This window comes from Hyperolius riggenbachi, chromosome 1 (genome assembly GCF_040937935.1).
Source record: "Hyperolius riggenbachi isolate aHypRig1 chromosome 1, aHypRig1.pri, whole genome shotgun sequence".
NCBI lineage: Eukaryota > Metazoa > Chordata > Amphibia > Anura > Hyperoliidae > Hyperolius > Hyperolius riggenbachi.
Window position 1 is genome coordinate 464,946,322 of NC_090646.1, and position 17,355 is coordinate 464,963,676.

General features: G+C 42.4%; 1 protein-coding gene across 1 annotated transcript in view; it reads left to right on the forward strand.

The window, feature by feature from the left end:
- PLBD2 (phospholipase B domain containing 2) overlaps positions 1-7,640 on the forward strand; it is a 46,450-nt gene extending 38,810 nt beyond the window's left edge. The window contains exons 9-12 of the mRNA XM_068239682.1: positions 2,774-2,845; positions 3,024-3,176; positions 4,316-4,478; positions 7,162-7,640. Of these exons, the coding sequence (XP_068095783.1) occupies positions 2,774-2,845; positions 3,024-3,176; positions 4,316-4,478; positions 7,162-7,329 (556 nt within the window). The 3' untranslated portion in view covers positions 7,330-7,640. The remainder of the gene's footprint in view (positions 1-2,773; positions 2,846-3,023; positions 3,177-4,315; positions 4,479-7,161) is intronic.
- Positions 7,641-17,355: the final 9,715 nt, after the last annotated feature.

Sequence of the window (17,355 nt, forward strand, 5' to 3'; positions counted from 1 at the left end):
CCGTAAGCTTCCCAATAGCAGATTATGGGCTGACCGTGGTATACTCGCATCAGGTCATTGACTCTGGATCTATTGTCCCCTTTGAGCAACTAGTGTCCAAATTCTCACTGCCATCATCTATGCGATTTTACCACATACAATTATCACATGCCTTAAAAACTCAGTTCTCCACAATACCACCTTCTCTTTCTGACTCCGGTATACTTAACATTGTTACAGGCCCCTCTTCCAGTCAGTTAATTTCTGCCTTGTACTCTGCCATTATGATTACTGGTGCTACGCGTAGAGCCTTTGTTAAGAAATCTCAGTGGGTGCAGGATCTTGGGGAGATCTCCGATGAAGATTGGGAGGAGGCTCTGGAAGATTCTGCTAGGGTTCCCCCCCCCCCCACGTACCGGATAGATTACTCAGTCTCTACGTGATACATAGAGCTTACCTCACTCCAGTCCGACTAGCTAAATTTCAATCCGGATACTCACCTCTATGTCCTAAATGCGCCCTAACCCGGGGTACCTTCTATCACATGATTTGGTCTTGTCCTGAAGTGAACCTGTATTGGCAACAAATTGTAAAATTTCTAAATGACAAAATGGGCTGTCCAGTAACTCTTGACCCCAAACTTTGCCTGCTTAATATGTTTTCACACAATATCCGTAAGAAATTCACCAAATTTTTCCTGCTCAATGTGCTTCATGTTGCCCGCAAGGTCCTTACCCAGGCCTGGATACAACCACTGGTCCCTGAACTGTCTGACTGGATTAGTCATAAACACCATGTTACCATTCCACAAAGCACTGTATACCCGTAGGGGAGCAGAATGAAAATTTCATTCCATCTGGGACACTTGGATCACTTCCTGCTACACTCGTTCTGGAGTTTAATCTCTGCTAATGGACCATGTAACTATATGGAATTTGCTGTGTGGTGGTGGACAGGGGGGGGGGGGAACTCCCTCTGGATCTTGGCTGTTTTTGTATATATTTAGTTTTTTGTTGGGCCTTCTTTCATGTTAATTAGCATATAACATGTCACTTTGTTGATTAATCTCTCCTTAACTAAAAGCGAGACAGCAGTCTTTCTCATGCAGGTTTTTTCCTCCACATTAAAACCAACACCCTCAAGACAATGCTTTTTATACCTTTTTTCTCCTCTGTACCACTTACCTGCAATTGTATTATGCAAGCCGTCTGCGTACGGTCGACACCTGTACGTCTTATTCATATCCACAATAAAGTTGACTTGTTAAGTTAAAAACAAAAATACTTGCTCTAATTATATAACCTATGTATTGCGCTGTCCACGTTTTTGATTTTAGTGATTTATTTTTTTATTTTTCTATAGTAAATAAAGAGAAATCCCTTCTAAGCAGTTCCCATTTTAAGTGTGGCTATTTTGAATCCAATAAGGAGAAGGCACCCAACTGGCTTTTCAAACTTGCGTTTAACAAATCATTAGCAGTTACACGACGTGTTGTTTTGGGGAAATCCCCTTCATCAGGTGTACATGCTTACAATAGTTGTGTTTTTAAATACCTTATCAAGTATACCAGGCTTGCAGTGGTATACGTGATAATCTATTTAAACACTGTGAACTGTTGTAAGCATGTACACCCGATGAAGGGGATTTTCCCAAAACAAAATGTTGTGTAACTGCTAATGATTCGATAAACGCAAGTTTGAAAAGCCAGCTGGGTGCCTTCTCCTCCTTATTGATAAGATATACTACTTGTGGAGTGGTGACTGACGGGAGGATTGAGCACCAGCGATCCAGGATTAGCTAGGCCTGAGGCGGAGGCTACCTAGGGAAATTATCTTTGTGAATATTTTGAATCCAATCCTGATGTCCTTTCCTCCCTTACTCTCCTCTGATTTTCCAGCCCTCTATTATAGAAAGTGCATTGTCTCAGCATGAGAAATATTGGCCAATCGGAGAGAAACGGAGGTGTGGGAGGGGAAAACGGGAAGGAAAGAGGCTTCAGCCAATCAGGCTGCATTAGTTAAGTCTGAGAGGAAGTAGAGAAGCAAAAAGGGACATCCCAGCATACCCTGCAACTTCCTTTTTGTGTACCAAATAACTCTGGTAAACTGGGGAATGATCATTTATCAACAAACCAAGAAATAGTGATTTTAACGTTTGAATTGGTTCGCATCCGTATTACTTGTTTATCAGATAAAAATAAAGAATTGATTTTTGTTTTTATGTCCAACAGTTACACATTAACCACTTCCCAACCGCCCATAGGTGGCGGAAAGTGGACACACGCATGAAAAGTGTCACACAAGCCCTTGAACAAGCCAAGAAGTAATGAAACGCCACTTGTGGTGTCCTTGAAGTGATACAAAACGGGGTGACCCAAACCACTAGAAAAGTATAGGGGACTAAATGACCGAAAAGCCCTCCTACTAAAATGCTTGGTGTGATTTGCCTTCTTAAAGAGAACCCGAGGTGGGTTTTACAAATCCTAATTGCATCTGCTTAGAATGCCCAGCCTCTCCAACCAGCCCCCTCCCCCCCCCCCCTGCGCTCTGCTATGCCCACCAAAGTAAACGGCCATGCTAGCGACGCACAGCGTGTGGCCAGCAGGCGGTTTACATGTATACTGTCATTCTGGTCGCTTCCCCGCCTCCTCTGTTGCTGCTCCCCGCCCATGTCCCTTCCCTCCCTGCAGATTGGAGGCAAGGGAAGCGGGCGGGAAGCTGTGACATAGAGCAGTTGAGGGACATTTCCCTGTACATAAGTACTTAACACGTTCTTGTTTTTTCTTTCTATTTAGAGGCTTGGTGACATGGGATGATCAGTCCAGTCTTCTTTATGAGACCTCATACTGGCCCAGTTACAATGTCCCGTAAGTACCTTCTGCTCTAAATGCATGACTGAGTAGGTGTCATGGCACTTCCTGTAAAAAAATCATATTAAGGATTATCTGAATTTAGTGCTTTGTGGCTTTGTGAGAGAATGTGGAATTAGATGGCTGTATACAGTATTTTCCCTCATCTGTGGGTGTTTTTTTTTTTCCCCCTCAGGTTCTATGAGGATATTTTTAATGCAAGTGGCCAGCCTGAGCTGGTTAAAAAATATGGGGACTGGTTTACTTACTCCAAAACGCCCAGGGCTGAGATATTCCGCCGAAATCACACTCTTGTAGAAGATCTTTCATCGATGATAAAGCTAATGAGGTGAGGTCATACTGCCAGTTTGGTATACTATGCCTGGTACTTTTTTTCTTTTTACAGTTTTTGACATGACTAACACTTTGAATGATTTAGCTTGCAGACTTTGATTCAAACGTAAAAGTACAGCAAACTTAGCAGGGCACTGCAAAAAATATGCGAATAGTAGTAGAGTACAGCAGTGTTGGCACTATCTATGTCTGGTATTCACATTTGAGGAGCCTACCTTCAGGAGGCTGGCTATTACCACTTGCTTAACCACCTTGGCGGTAATGACAAGCTCAGCTCGTCCATTAACGCCGCAGTGGATATCTCTGGCCCCTGTGGGCCGATTAGCTGCGTGTGGTGTCCGATCGCCGCTGCTCCGCGGCAATTCGCTGCTAGCGGTGGCATAAGGGAGCCCCCCCCCCCGCCCAGACCCCTTGCACAGCCTGGCCAATCAGTGCCAGGCTGCGCTATGGGGCTGGATCGGACACCCCAATCCCCCCCCCCCCCGACACCATGACGTGAATAACGTCATCCCGATCGTCGCCATGTCAACGAGGGAAGCCAAGCAGAAAATCCCATTTACAACAGGATTTTCTGATTGCTGTAAAAGCTGGCAGCGATCCGACTAGATGGGCAGATGCGCCCTCTAGTGGTGAATCATGTAGCTAACTTTCAGAAAAAAAAAAAACATTGAAAAAAAACTGTCCGCACGCCGCCCTGGCGATTTTCATGTAACGCCAGGGTGGTTAATGCTCTGGATCTAATACAAGCAGACTGTGTGTAAATGGAGCGAGCAGGATCCCGCACTGCAGTGCAAACTCATTTATTGCAGAAGTAACGTCTGTTAAACATTGATACAAGTTCGTACAAATGGTATGTGTCCTATCGTGATTAGCATGACGGTAATGGTGCTGGGCACAAAACAGGAGCTTGACTGATGTTTTTCATGGATCCACCTCAGAAGAAGCACTGCCATGCTAAACAGCCATCAAGCTCCTGTTTTGTGTCCAGCACCTGCCGCTTTTTAAAAACGGTCACTGAACTTGTAGCAATGGTTTGAAGAAAAAAAAAAAATCCCTATTTCTATAAATGAATTCGCAATGCCGTGTCTGATCCTGCTCTCTGCAGAAAATAATATGCTGGACTTTGTGTTTCAGATACAATGATTATCTTCATGATCCATTGTCACGGTGCTCGGGTTGTGACCCAGAGCAGAATGGTGAGAATGCAATCTCTGCTCGCTCCGATCTCAATCCCGCCAATGGTACTTACCCGTTTGGAGCTATGCGCCAGCGACAGCATGGTGGCACTGACATGAAGGTTGGTAGTATTGCAGCAGTACATTCCTAGATTGTGTTTCTCTTAGGGGCTGAAATATACATGTCTGATCAGCTATAAATGGCTTAAATTGCGTACATAACTGCACTTTTCTACCACTTTGCAGATCCAAACAAGGTGGCATCCAGCTGCACACTGCGCACCAATTTACGTTACAATGCTCCATCGGAGTTTATTTCCACTTTTTCGATTTTATAAAGTGAGGATCAGCTGTGACTTCCATTGTGTAGATCGCCAATACAGTTTACCACTTAGTTTTTAAAAACCTCTACTTGCGTCCGTAATACTGAGTGGAGTACAATTGTGTTTTGAAATATCAATTTGCCTGTTTTGCTATTTATTATTATTATTATTATTATTATTATTATTATTATTATTATTATTGTATTTATAAAGCGCCAACATATTATGCAGCGCTGCACAATAGATCAATGGGTTAACATTCAAGTTAGGACATACAGGAAACTCACAACAAAACAATGATTATGCAAATTTTTTAACCGTACAGTGTCATAGGTCAAAATAGACTGTTCTAGTCTGCAAGAGGTGCGATTGACAGTAAGATTGCATAATCAAGCTGGAAAAATAGGGAGAAGGGCCTTGCCAGAGGCTTACAATCTAAAGGGTAGGGATGGAGACAATAGGTGCATCTGTTGTGAGGGTGTCCAACAGAATGTATTATGGTGCTGGTGTAGGGGGGTACGCGACCATGAAAATGTGAGTCTTGAGGGCTTGTTTGAAGATATTTAAGGTGGGGGCGGGTCTGAGGGCTGGGTCGCCATGTGTGACATGTTTTGATTTTCACGACAACAATGGACGTAATGGTGGCCTTTGTTTTTGGCGAGCAGACTGACCGCTACTGTAGCGCCATTCACGTGAATGGAACTACACATCACCACATTGGCCTCTATTCATAAAGCATTCCCGCATGCGTTAATGCTCAAAACCGCTGCCTTTACCGACCATTTAGCAAAGTGTCCATTCATAAAACCTGTTTCCGCATGAAAAGCTACAATTCCTGAGCAGTGCAGGGAAATTACCGCCTTGTGCAGTGATTATCACAACACATGTCACTGAAGGTTAATTCATAAAGATTACAACAGGCGGAATGTGAGCGGAGAACACAGAACGCAGCTGCAGTGAGAGCAGAACAAATACTGCATCCCAGAATACCAAGGCTGTATTTTTAACCCCTTGGGTACCTGTTTTCAGATAAATTTCACATCAGAAAGCCTGCATGTGTAACATTTCTTGAAGTTCTAAGCTGCAGCAATTAAATTGTTTAGAAAGACTATTAGACAGATTCAGGGCAAGGAGAGGCAATTTAAAAAAAAAATGCACATCTAAAGAGAAGCTGGGGCTGCCTCCTTTATACTATATCTGCCTCTGCACAGAGAAAATGTATCAACTCAGCAGCACCGCCAGTTTAGTGCAGAAATTCCCCGACCTATTATCGCAATAGTAAACCTTTTTTTTTTATGAATTAGCACACAAGTCTAAAATACAGATGCGTTTTTTTTTTTCTCCGCAAATGTTTTATGAATAGAGCCCATTGGGGTAATTATGATTGGTTATCAAAGCAAATGCAAGTTTGCTAGCTGATCAAAACGTTTTAATCAAATAGTGTGTGTGTGTATGCACCTATTAAAGAGACACTGAAGCGAAAAAAATATGATATAATGAATTGGTTGTGTACTATGAAGAATTACTAGAAGATTAGCAGCAAAGAAAATATTCTCATACTTTTATTTTCAGGTATATATGGTTTTTTCTAACATTGCATCACTCTATAATATGTGCAGATTACACAACACTCAGCATTCAAAATGAGTCTTTCAGAGCAGTCTGTGAAGTAATGACCTCTCCTCTAGCAGAGGAAAAGTAAATAGTTCAATTACAGTTGAGATAATAAAAGTCAGATAACAGCTCTCTCCACGACTAAGTTAGTCGGAGAGCTTAATAGCTTTTTTGCATAGAGATAACTGGAGTTTCTCAACTCTTCCTGTACTGGAAACAATTAGACTGATGTATCTGATCTTAGGGCTGGTGCACACCGAGCGGCTTTTTCCGCGTTTTCAGATCAGTTTGCGGCTGCGGATCTGCTTGGTCAATGTATCTCAATGGGGTGGTGCACACCGGAGCAGGCGGCGTTTTGCAGAAACGAAAAATGCCTGGGTGAGGCATTTTTTTGGATTTCGGATGCGTTTCTGCCTCAATGTTAAGTATAGGAAAAACGCAAACCGCTCTGAAAAACGCCTGTTCAGAGCGGTTTTGCAGGCGTTTTTGTTACAGAAGCTGTTCAGTAACAGCTTTACTGTAACAATATCTGATATCTACTATACTTAAAACCGCAGCAGCAATCCGCAAAACGCTAGCAAAACGCCTCATAAAAATAAAAAAAAGCGTTCAAAAATCTGCTAGCATTTTGCGGATCTGCTTGCGGTTTTTGGTGTGCACCAGCCCTCAATGTTTGTTTTTCTTAGCTGTACTACACATACAAATCATATCATCCTTTTTTTTTCGCTTCAGTGTCTCTTTAACTGATTAATTAAAAGGGTGCCTTTATTTTGCCCATATGATGAATATTGTTTTTTTTTTTTTTTTTTTTTTTTTTTTTTAACCTGTATCTTAATCTAACATGGGTAACTTTCTTTTTCTTTTCCAGGTCACCAGTTATGAGTTTGCCAAGCAGCACAAGATGGTGGTAGTTAATGGGCCTACGTGGGACCAGGTTCCCCCTTTCCAGTGGAGCACTTCTCCCTTCAGTAACCTCGTGCATATGGGTCACCCTGACCTGTGGAAGTTTGATCCCATCATCATCAGATGGGATTAGGGGCTGTTCTGTGACAGTGACCGCGCCTCCGGCCATTTACAACTGTACTGACAAGGGTTGTTAGCCAGAGCCTGCAAGGCTGCCTGCTGATCCACAGACACATTTTTGTTAATGCACTTGTCAGATTTTTCAGATTCTGTTAAGATTAAGCTGATAAAAGGGAACTGGTTGGACATTAGAATACCTATCTGGGAAACTGCTGAACTTTGGAACCGATGTGAGACTTGCGTCCAAACAAAATGCTTCTTGTTTTTAGGTGTGATTACATTGCTGGAACAATGCTTTGATAACCAATAAATTAATTTCCTTAATATGTGGGAATTTTTGAAAGTGCCAATCAGCAGCTGATTCGCTTATGCAGCTCATTGCTCTGTCATGCTATGGAAATGGTAGGGCTGGTAAGGTAAGTGCTCAAACAGGAAAAGATTTAGCAATATTCCTATGAAGGTTGCCACTTCAGTTCTCTTTTAGGGCTCGTTCCCACTGTTGCGACGCGATTTCGGCCGCATTCCGACGGTTGTAAAAAACGCATGCGGATGAGTTTCTGCATGCGTTTTTACCCGCGATTTCGCATGGCAGGGTGCCATGCGAAATTAACCATGACACTGCCAGGGCTAAATAAAATTGAAAAAGGTGCGAAATCGCGGGTAAAAACGCATGTAACAAACGCATGCGTTTTTACTATTAAATACATTAGCGGCGATTCGCACGGATTCCCGACGCAGGCGAAATCGTTGGCTCTTTTGTGCGTTTTTTTCACGCTGAAAAAAACGCACCTAAACAACGCTACAGTGGAAACAGGCCCATCCACTTGCATTACATGTGCGGATCTGCATGCGTTGGACGCATGCAGATTCGCGATAGTGGGAACGAGCCCTAAGGGCTCTTTTCCACTTGGAAAGAAACACAATCTCGGCGCAATTGTGAACGTTTCTAATTTCTGCTACTGCGGGTTTTTTTTTTTTTTTTTTTTTCTTCTCTGCAATCTGGCTACGCTCGCAGTGTACTGCTCGACTGTGGTGTGTTTTGCACTTGTGATGGGGGGGGAGGGGAGCAGTAAAATATTTTGAATTGCCATTTTGTGGGGAAAATTGCATGGCGGTACACTTGGAGCTCAATCGCAACAAAATGCAGCAGGACGACTATTGTACTCAGGAGAAAATCATGTAAACGGATCACAATAATGAAAACAGCCGCCAGTTTCCATTAGTTTTAATGTACCTGGTGTTTTGCAATCGGGTGACAAAATGCTGGTAGTGGGGGAAAAAAAGGTCCCTTAGGGCCCTTTTCCACTAGCGCGTTTGCGCTAGCTGAATCGCAAAATCGCAAACCGCTAGCGATTTTACAATCGCTAGGGTTTGCTAAATAACATAGGAATCGTGGTAGGTTATTTCCACTACCGCGATTCGTTTTTGACACTGACGCGAACGCGCGGCGGAACGATTATTGCCGCGATTTTGCTATGCAGTGCATAGCAAAATCGCGATCGCAAACGTCGGGTAATCGCCGGGAAATTTAGCATTTTGCTGAATCGCAATCGCTAGCGTTCAGCGCGAACGCTAGCGATTTGCTAGTGGAAAAGGGCCCTTATTGAGCTTCTATGACCACTGCTACATGTAGGACATAAGTCAGTCTCTAGCAAGCACTTTGGTCTGAAGAGGGCTTGCATAGCACAATATGCATGTTTTGTGCTTCATTGAGGTTTAATTCTGTAGAGGCTATTTCATGATTGACCATCTAAGTTATTTCTTTGTGTTTTATTAATTAACCGAGATGATCAGTGAAATAATCTTAACTGAGTCAAATGTTTTTGTAGATTACTTGTAGTTTGAAATTGTCCTGTCCAGATCAAGTGACTGCTTCTATAAAAACTGATTTTTTTTTTTTTTTTTTTAACCATGCGCTGCCTCACAGTCCACTAGATAATGTCCACAAAAATTGCACAAATATGCAGGCTGTTCCACTCCGATCTTCAAATCCAGATGTACCTCAAAAAAGACATAAAAAGTTCATTACATAGGCTGTAAGGCTATAGGAATCTTCCACCTGGTATGGCCCGTGTCGTATATTACAATATCACCACCTTCTCGTGCTCCACCACCACTAGGGACCACTCTCACCTTCTGAAATGGCTGCCCAGACCCACAGACAGCTCACTCAGCTTATCAGATCAGAGTATTGAAGTATTTTTGAAGTGCACTGGATCTGAAGATCGGAGTGGAACAGCCTGCATATTTGTACAATTTGTGGCCATTATCTAGTGGACTCTGAGGCAGCGCATGGTTAAAGGGGAACTTCAGCCTAAACAAACATACTGTCATTAAGTTACATTAGTTATGTTAATTAGAATAGATGGGTAATATAATCTCTTACCCACCCTGTTTAAAAAAAAAAAAAAAAAACAGGCAAATGTTTGTCATGGAGGCAGCCATCTTTTTGGTTGAAAGGAGGTGACAAGGAGCAGGAGACACAGTTCCAACTGTCCTGTGTCCTGATTACCCCTCCCAGTTGCACACGCTAGGCTTCAAATGTCAAATTCAAAATGTAAAAAAAAAAATGTGCACCAAAACAGCAGAAAGAGAACAACATCAGAAATCCCATCATGCTTTGCACAGCATCAGGGGAAAAAAGCCCGGGCAGTTTTCTTCTGTGCAGCTAAAAATGAGGCTTGTATAAGAGAAACAAAGTTCTGATGCTGTAAAACTGTTAAAGCAACACCAAGGCTTTTCAGTGCTGCAGAGTCGCTTTTTAGTCTGGAGGTTCACTTTAAATTCTGTTTTTATATTTGAATGTTGATGTGACATTTTAGATTCATGCAGCAGACCCGTGGTGGGTTGTGGAGCGTGCCAAGAAAACCCTCTGGTTTCAATCTACAGGGAGGGCCCTTTACCACTAGCAATCGCTAGCGTTCGCGCTAAACGCTAGCGATTGCTGAATCGCAAGTGCAGGAAACTTCCCGGTGATTGCATTCACGATTTTGCTATGCACTGCATAGCAAAATCGCGGCAAAGATCGCTCCGCGGTGCGATCGCGTTTGAGTCAAAAACGAATCGCGGTAGTGGAAATTACCTACCGTGATTCCTATGTTAAAAAAGCAAACTAGCGATTTCAAAATCACTAGCGGTTTGCGATTTTGCGATTCAGCATCGCAAACGCCGCTAGTGGAAAAGGGCCCTGGCTGCTTCTGGTTGAACTTGAGTAAAAAAATGAGTATTTCACTGATCATCTCTAGTGCTGTGCTAGTATTTGGCTATTGGGTTAAAGCAAATGACCCAGGTATCAAGATCCTCACCTGACCTTTCTAACTTTACAATCCAGCTATTTAGATCTGAGCCTATACCTGTCAATAACATTGTCCCCTTCCTCATCGGTACTCGCAATTACCTAATAATACTTGTTTTAAAGTGGACCTGAACTCTTGTACTGGACAGAAGGAAAACTTAAAGCAATGCACCCTGTATGTATTTAGAGAGAACAGCCCGTCTAATTTCCCCTCATCTGTAACTAAGCACAATTTGTAATTTGATCCCTTAGCTGTCAGATGACTGCCAAGGCAGAGAGCTAATTGCTAAACCAAGGATGTTAATGTCTGCTTCCTTTAAAGCAGGAAATAGAAAAACTTTAGATTCATTTCAGGATTTGTATCAGCTGCAACGTTTTTCTTTAAAGGCGGTTATGCTGTTGCATATCTTTTAGAGCTGAGATGAAGTTCTGAGTTCAGGTCCGCTTTAACTGTTTACCTTCCAGTTGCTAATTTAAAAAAATGAATTTGCACCCTTTAAACAGTCTCCCTATCAGTTGTCTCTTGTTAAACCCAGGCTAATCTTCTACCCTATTATTCACTGTCCTCTCTCTAACCAAACCTGACTCTGACCTCTGATCTTCCTAATCCCCCTCAAGCCTACCTGTCAGGATGGAGAGTCTTGCTAACTGCTAGTGGCACATATTAATTAAACACGGCTAATCATTTCATCTGAATCTGTAAATATTTTCTATATTTCTTATAACTTTTCAAGAATAAACACGCACATCTTAATTGTCTTATTTCAAATAAATCGAGATGACCTAAATCAGCTTTATATGGTTTTATTGCTGCAGGCTGCTGCAAGAGTATAAGTCAATTAAGGACACCCTAGAAAACCATTAACTTCAGGCGCCAGAAAGTGCAATTACACTTCTCCTAGCTTGTTAACAATTTCAGCATTCATGAGTATGTTTGACTATTAGCCAGGCAAAGGCTGTTGTCTCTCGCGGTAACAGTAAAAAAGGGCGCAGGAGGCTAGTGGACAAATCGGGCGCCGCCATTCACTCCCATAATAAATATCGTTTAATGGGCGCCCGATAGGAAAAAAGGGCGCCGGAGAAAAATAACGTTTTAAAAGTGGCGCCCGGAGACTTAATGTTTTATTACTGCTTCTCATGATTACACATTATTTAATGATTTATAATTTTTTTAATATTATTTTTAAACGAATTACAGTACAATATTTTTTTCAAACATTATTTTTAAACCAAAAACAGTACAAATTTTTTTTTTTTACATTATTTTTAAACGAAAAAACCGCACAATATGTTTTTGAAACGTTATTAATGCTTATCACAGGGGGGTCTTAGGTTTAGGCACCACCAGGGGGGTCTTAGGTTTAGGCACCACCAGGGGGTCTTAGGTTTAGGCACCAACAGGGGGGTCTTAGGTTTAGGCACCAACAGGGGGGTCTTAGGTTTAGGCACCAACAGGGGGGTCTTAGGTTTAGGCACCAACAGGGGGGGTCTTAGGTTTAGGCATCAACAGGGGGGTCTAGGGGTTAGGGGTAGGTACAGGGAGGGTTACTTAGTAATTTGTTTTTTAAACGTTAATCTTTCGTTTAAATAGTAAAACGTATAATAACGTTTTTACAATTGCCGATTTAATGCACATTATTTAATGATTTATAACTTTATAAAACATTAATTTTAAACGAAATACAGTACAATACATTTTTAAACGTTATCCATGCTTATCGTTTAAAACCCCGCGCCCTTTTTTCCCAGCGCCCCTTTTTAACGTACGCGCCCCCTAATGGCACACTGTTACAGGATTGCTGGATCTCTTGTGATGCCTCGCAGAAGCGGCAGGGAAATATCTGTTGCTTTGTACTGCATCAGCCAGTACAGAACAAGCGATTACTGCATTTTTTTTATCATTTTTACACTGATTTCTGATAGAAATAATGATGCAAAGTGGCAAAAGGATTCACTCCCCAATCAACTTTGTCTGTAATGCTAGGTACACACGATACAATTTTCTGACAAATTTACTGTCAGATCGACTATTTCAAACAGTTCAGTCGATTTTCCAATCAATTTTTCTGCCTACTTCTATGGAAAATTGATTGGAAATGGTCAATTTGGGAGTAAATCTGTCAGAAAATGTAGTGTGTACCTTGCATAAGATAAAACTATTGCTTGCTGGATTGGGCATAAATCAAATTTAGCTAGCTTGAATCTGGCTTGGTGTCAATAAATACGTAGCGTAATATGCTAGTTGTAGTCAATGTTCAGGCTTATGTTCCCCTTAAATGTTCTGAGGTGGTATACAGGATTAATCCATTGCCTGACAGCACACTCTGACACACCACTTTTTAGAATTTCCCTGTAAAGTAAATGTATGCTGTGATAATTTCCCTTCCAGCTGCAGTATATTTAGATTGTAAAAAAAAAAAAAACTACATTAAGGCCTCATTCACAAATTGTGTGCTTCTGTCCGCTTTTTTTTCGGCACATAATGGCAACAGATACATGTTGCTGAAAAAAAGCACACAGGTGCGCATTGGTGTGAATAAGCCCTAAGGGCTCTTTTCCACTATGAAATGCGATTGCAATCGCGTTTCAATTTCCACCATGCGGTTGCGATTGAGCTACTATACTCAGTATAGTAAAGCTCAATCGCATCCAAAACTCGGTAGGTCGACAATCGCGTTTGACCAAAATTGGATCGCACTAATGGAAATTGCTGCTGCAGTTTTCCATTAGTTTAATGTACCTTGCGATCAGAATCAAATCGCAATCGCAGGGTAGTGGGAAAAGGCCCTTACTGATTATTTTAAGACTTGAGCAAAGGGTTGAATGAATTGACTTGCCTGCTGGGGGGGGGGGGGAGAGATCAGTGCTGAGGCTGCATTTGTGACTATTCAGCTGTGCCTGCACATTAATGCCCCCCACAACCCTCTGGCTGCAGAGGTTGGGCCAGCCTATGGGGCACATCAGAGCAGCAGTTTCTGTGAGTAAAGTGCCAGTAAGTATTTCAGTGCCTATCGACTATTTATGAATTTACTTGAGGGCAGCTTGTTAAGCAAAGCAGGCAATGTTGTTGCCATATGGCAAAGTCTTGGCTGTTGCACGTCAGATGTTTATCAAGATGTAAACGGATCTGCATCTCGGACAGACTGAAAGAACTTAAAAGAAGACTTTAATTTGTGTGGTTTCATTGTGTTCAATGAACTGAGAGAATCCTACAGCCTTGCCAAATCCCCTGAACCTTGCCAAATCCCCATGCAGATAGAAAGCTCTATTGTCACTTGGAATGTCTGTGCCAGCTGGTAGCACTTGCTTCAAATCAAACTCGCACAGTCCCAGTAAAGGGAAGCACTCTACATATACGAGTACCAAAAAGCATTAAGGTGTTCTTACTACTTATGAGCCTTCTTGTCTCTCTATGCAATAAGATATCTGAAGCTGCTACAAATGAGCAATAGTTGTCATTCTTCAGTTTGAATTTAAAGCTTTTGATCTGCACTTTTTGTATGAATAAAACGCTGTATGTTATTTTTAAGACCTGTATAAGTAACTTGCTGTGTAATGTATAGGTGTAATAAAGTGGTTGTAATTTTACTCCCAACCTGTACTGGCTGACTCCTCAGTGTCTTTATATGATGACTCAATTGGGCACAGATTGTAATAGTTAATCTAGGATGAAATTGCTTTTACCCAGGTGAGGGGACATGTGTAATGAAGCAGTGGCGTAGCTATGGAGCTTTGGGCCCCGGTGCGAGTTACATGGGGCCCTCCCAAGCACTCTATATGTAAGACTTAATAGGGCACTACAAAATCTGCCATGGTCATCCACAGTATTAGAGGTGCAAGCAGGGGATGGGGAGCAGTTTAATGATTACTAGTATTCAAAGCCTCTATAGAAGTGATTATTGCCATCACAAGACCAATAAAAAGCTAATACTTTGGGGAAGAGCCCTATGGGGCCCCTCTGGCCCCAGCGCTCCGATGCGGTCGCTATCTCTGCAACCCCTACTGCTACACCACTGTAATGAAGCAAACCAGGCCTGGGTTGTGTAACTATTCAGAGTTATTAGGTGGCAATGCTTGCAGCCTTTGTCTGGGTAATAACACAGTATAGCGAGGATTGATGAAAGGTGACTGAAATGTTGTTTGTCGGTGTAGATTTCTTGTGTGTTTTTAGGGCAAGTTCACAGTGCTCAGTTGTGTTTCAGAATAATTCTGCATGTCAACTCGCCGCCCATACAATTCTATGGTCATGTTTACAGTGCTATATTGTAACGGATCTTGTTGTTCTAACTCGCTGAATGCAGGCTTTGCTTTATAGTCTGTCCAGTCTCCATTGCAGTTCACACTCATAACGCATGTATTATGTAACTGACCACTGTGAACCTAGCCTCAGGCCCGGTTCACATCTGCATTTTGGGCCAAAACGGATCCGGTGTCCGCTTAATCGGATCCGGATGGCTCAGTCCGTGGCCCGTTCACATAGTGAAAACTGATCCGATCAATGATTGATCGGATCCGTTTTCACTCAGTAAATACATACCTAATCTTGTGCAACAGCCGGCGGTAGAGGCTTCCTCTTCTTCTGCTGTGATTACACAGCGCGTCATGTTACTAGTCACATGACACGGAAGAAGACAGAAGCCTCTACCGCCGGCTGCTGCAGAAGATAAGTTATGTATAAACCCTCCCTAGCCCACCCTCCCGTCGCTCAGGATCGCGTCAGTCCATGCCCCCATCCCCCGTGGAACGGTCCGTATCCCATTGCCCCAATGCTGCAGTATTTTTTTCCGGATCCGTGCAGCTAGGCAGAACGATCGGGAAAATTAGAGCCTGCGGCATTTTTTTGGATCCGGGTGTTGGAACGTACCCGTACCAACGGACGCATGGGCTGGGGGGCTAAATTCTCAGCTTTTATTTACATTTAAGTGTCCAGTCCAAAATGATATCCAAATAACCTTAGAAAAGCCTTTATTGGCAATTACAGCAATCAAATGCTTCCTACGATTGCACACCAGCATTTTGCATGTCTCCATGGGTATTTTTTCCCATTCATCTTTAGCAATGAGCTCCAAATCTTTCAGGTTGGAGGGTCTACTGGCCATCACCCTGATCTTTAGCTCCCTCCACAGATTCTCAATTGGATTCAAGTCAGGACTCTGGCTGGGCCACTCCAAAATGTTAATGTCTGCTAACCATTTCTTCACCACTTTTGCTGTGTGTTTTAGGTCATTGTCCTGCTGAAATGTCCATTGGTGCCCAAGGCCAAGTTTCTCTGCAGACATCCTGATGTCGTTGAGAAACCTCATGTATTGCTCTTTTATTCATGGTGCAGTTTACTGTGATTAGGTTCCCTAGTCCATTGGCTGAAAAACGCCCCCAAAAGCATTAGGTTTCCACCAGGTGTTCCAGGTGTTCTTTGGGTTGAAGGCTTCTCCTTTTTTACGCCAAATGACGGAAACCTCATTGTGACTAAACAATTAAATTTTTGTTTCATCTGACCATAACACAAAGACCAGAAGTCTTCTTTGTCCATGAGCAATTGCAAAGGTCAAGTAAGCTTAAGGGCTCTTTCACATCAGAGCTTGCGTTGGAGAACGCTCAAAGCATACGTTTTGTTGTATGCTTTTTAATGCGTTTTGATATGCGTTGCACTGCAGTGAGTGTGCGTTTTTAATCCGTTTTCAATGCGTTACAGGACATAGGAAAACGCAGGTAATTTTTTTTTTCTTTTAGTTTTCAACTTTCTACATTGTTCCTCTGTTGCATTCTGGGACTGATTGCCTGCGTTAACGGATTAAAAACGTGCATAGTGTGCGTTTTACATTGACTAACATTGTAACGCATAAAGCTAGCGTTGGCCGAAAAACTGCGCCTGGGTGCAGTGTAACGCAACGCACAAAAAGGCTGCGTTATATGTGAAAGCTAAAATTAAAGTCTATGGACTTTCATTTCACCTTAGGTAACGCAAACTTTATCCTTTGCGTTGAAACGCAGAAAATCTGCCCTAATGTGAAAGAGCCCTTAGTGTACCATATCTGGAGAAGTGGCATCCTCCTTGGTCTGCATCGGTGTAACCCAGCAGTGTGCAGTTTGTTGGATTGTCTGCCTTGAGACATTGCCACCAGCAGAGCCCACATTCACCAGGATGGCCTTGGTGGTGATCCTTGGATTCTTTTTCACCTCTCTCACTATCCTCCTTGCCAGCACAGGTGTCACTTTTGGCTTCTGACCACGTCCTCTGAGATTTTCCACAGTGTGGAACATCTTGTATATTTTAATAATACTTTGCACTGTAGCCACTGGAACTTGAAACCATTTAGAAATGGCCTTGTATCCCTTTCCTGACTTATGAGCAGCCGCAATGCACAGCTGCAGGTTCTCACTGAGCTCTTTTTGTCTTAGCCATGACTGTTCACAAACCAACTGCAGAGCTGTTTTTTTTGTTTGTTTTTTCTTCTACCTGTTGAGTTGATTTGATTAGAACAGTTGTTCCCAATTAATCCGGGTAATTAGGATGCTTTAGAACAGCTTTGACTATTTGGAATGGTATAGAACTTTGGATTTTCCCACATACTGTGACCGTTTTTGAAGAGTATGAATAATTTTGGACTAGACACTTTTTGCTCAAATGTAAATAAAAGCTGAGTTTTTTTTTTTTTCCTTTCTCCCCCACATTCTCTCGAGCGAAGAATCGAGCACCAGAAACAAACCATGTATTCCCAGCATAATGGTACAATTTCCTGTTTT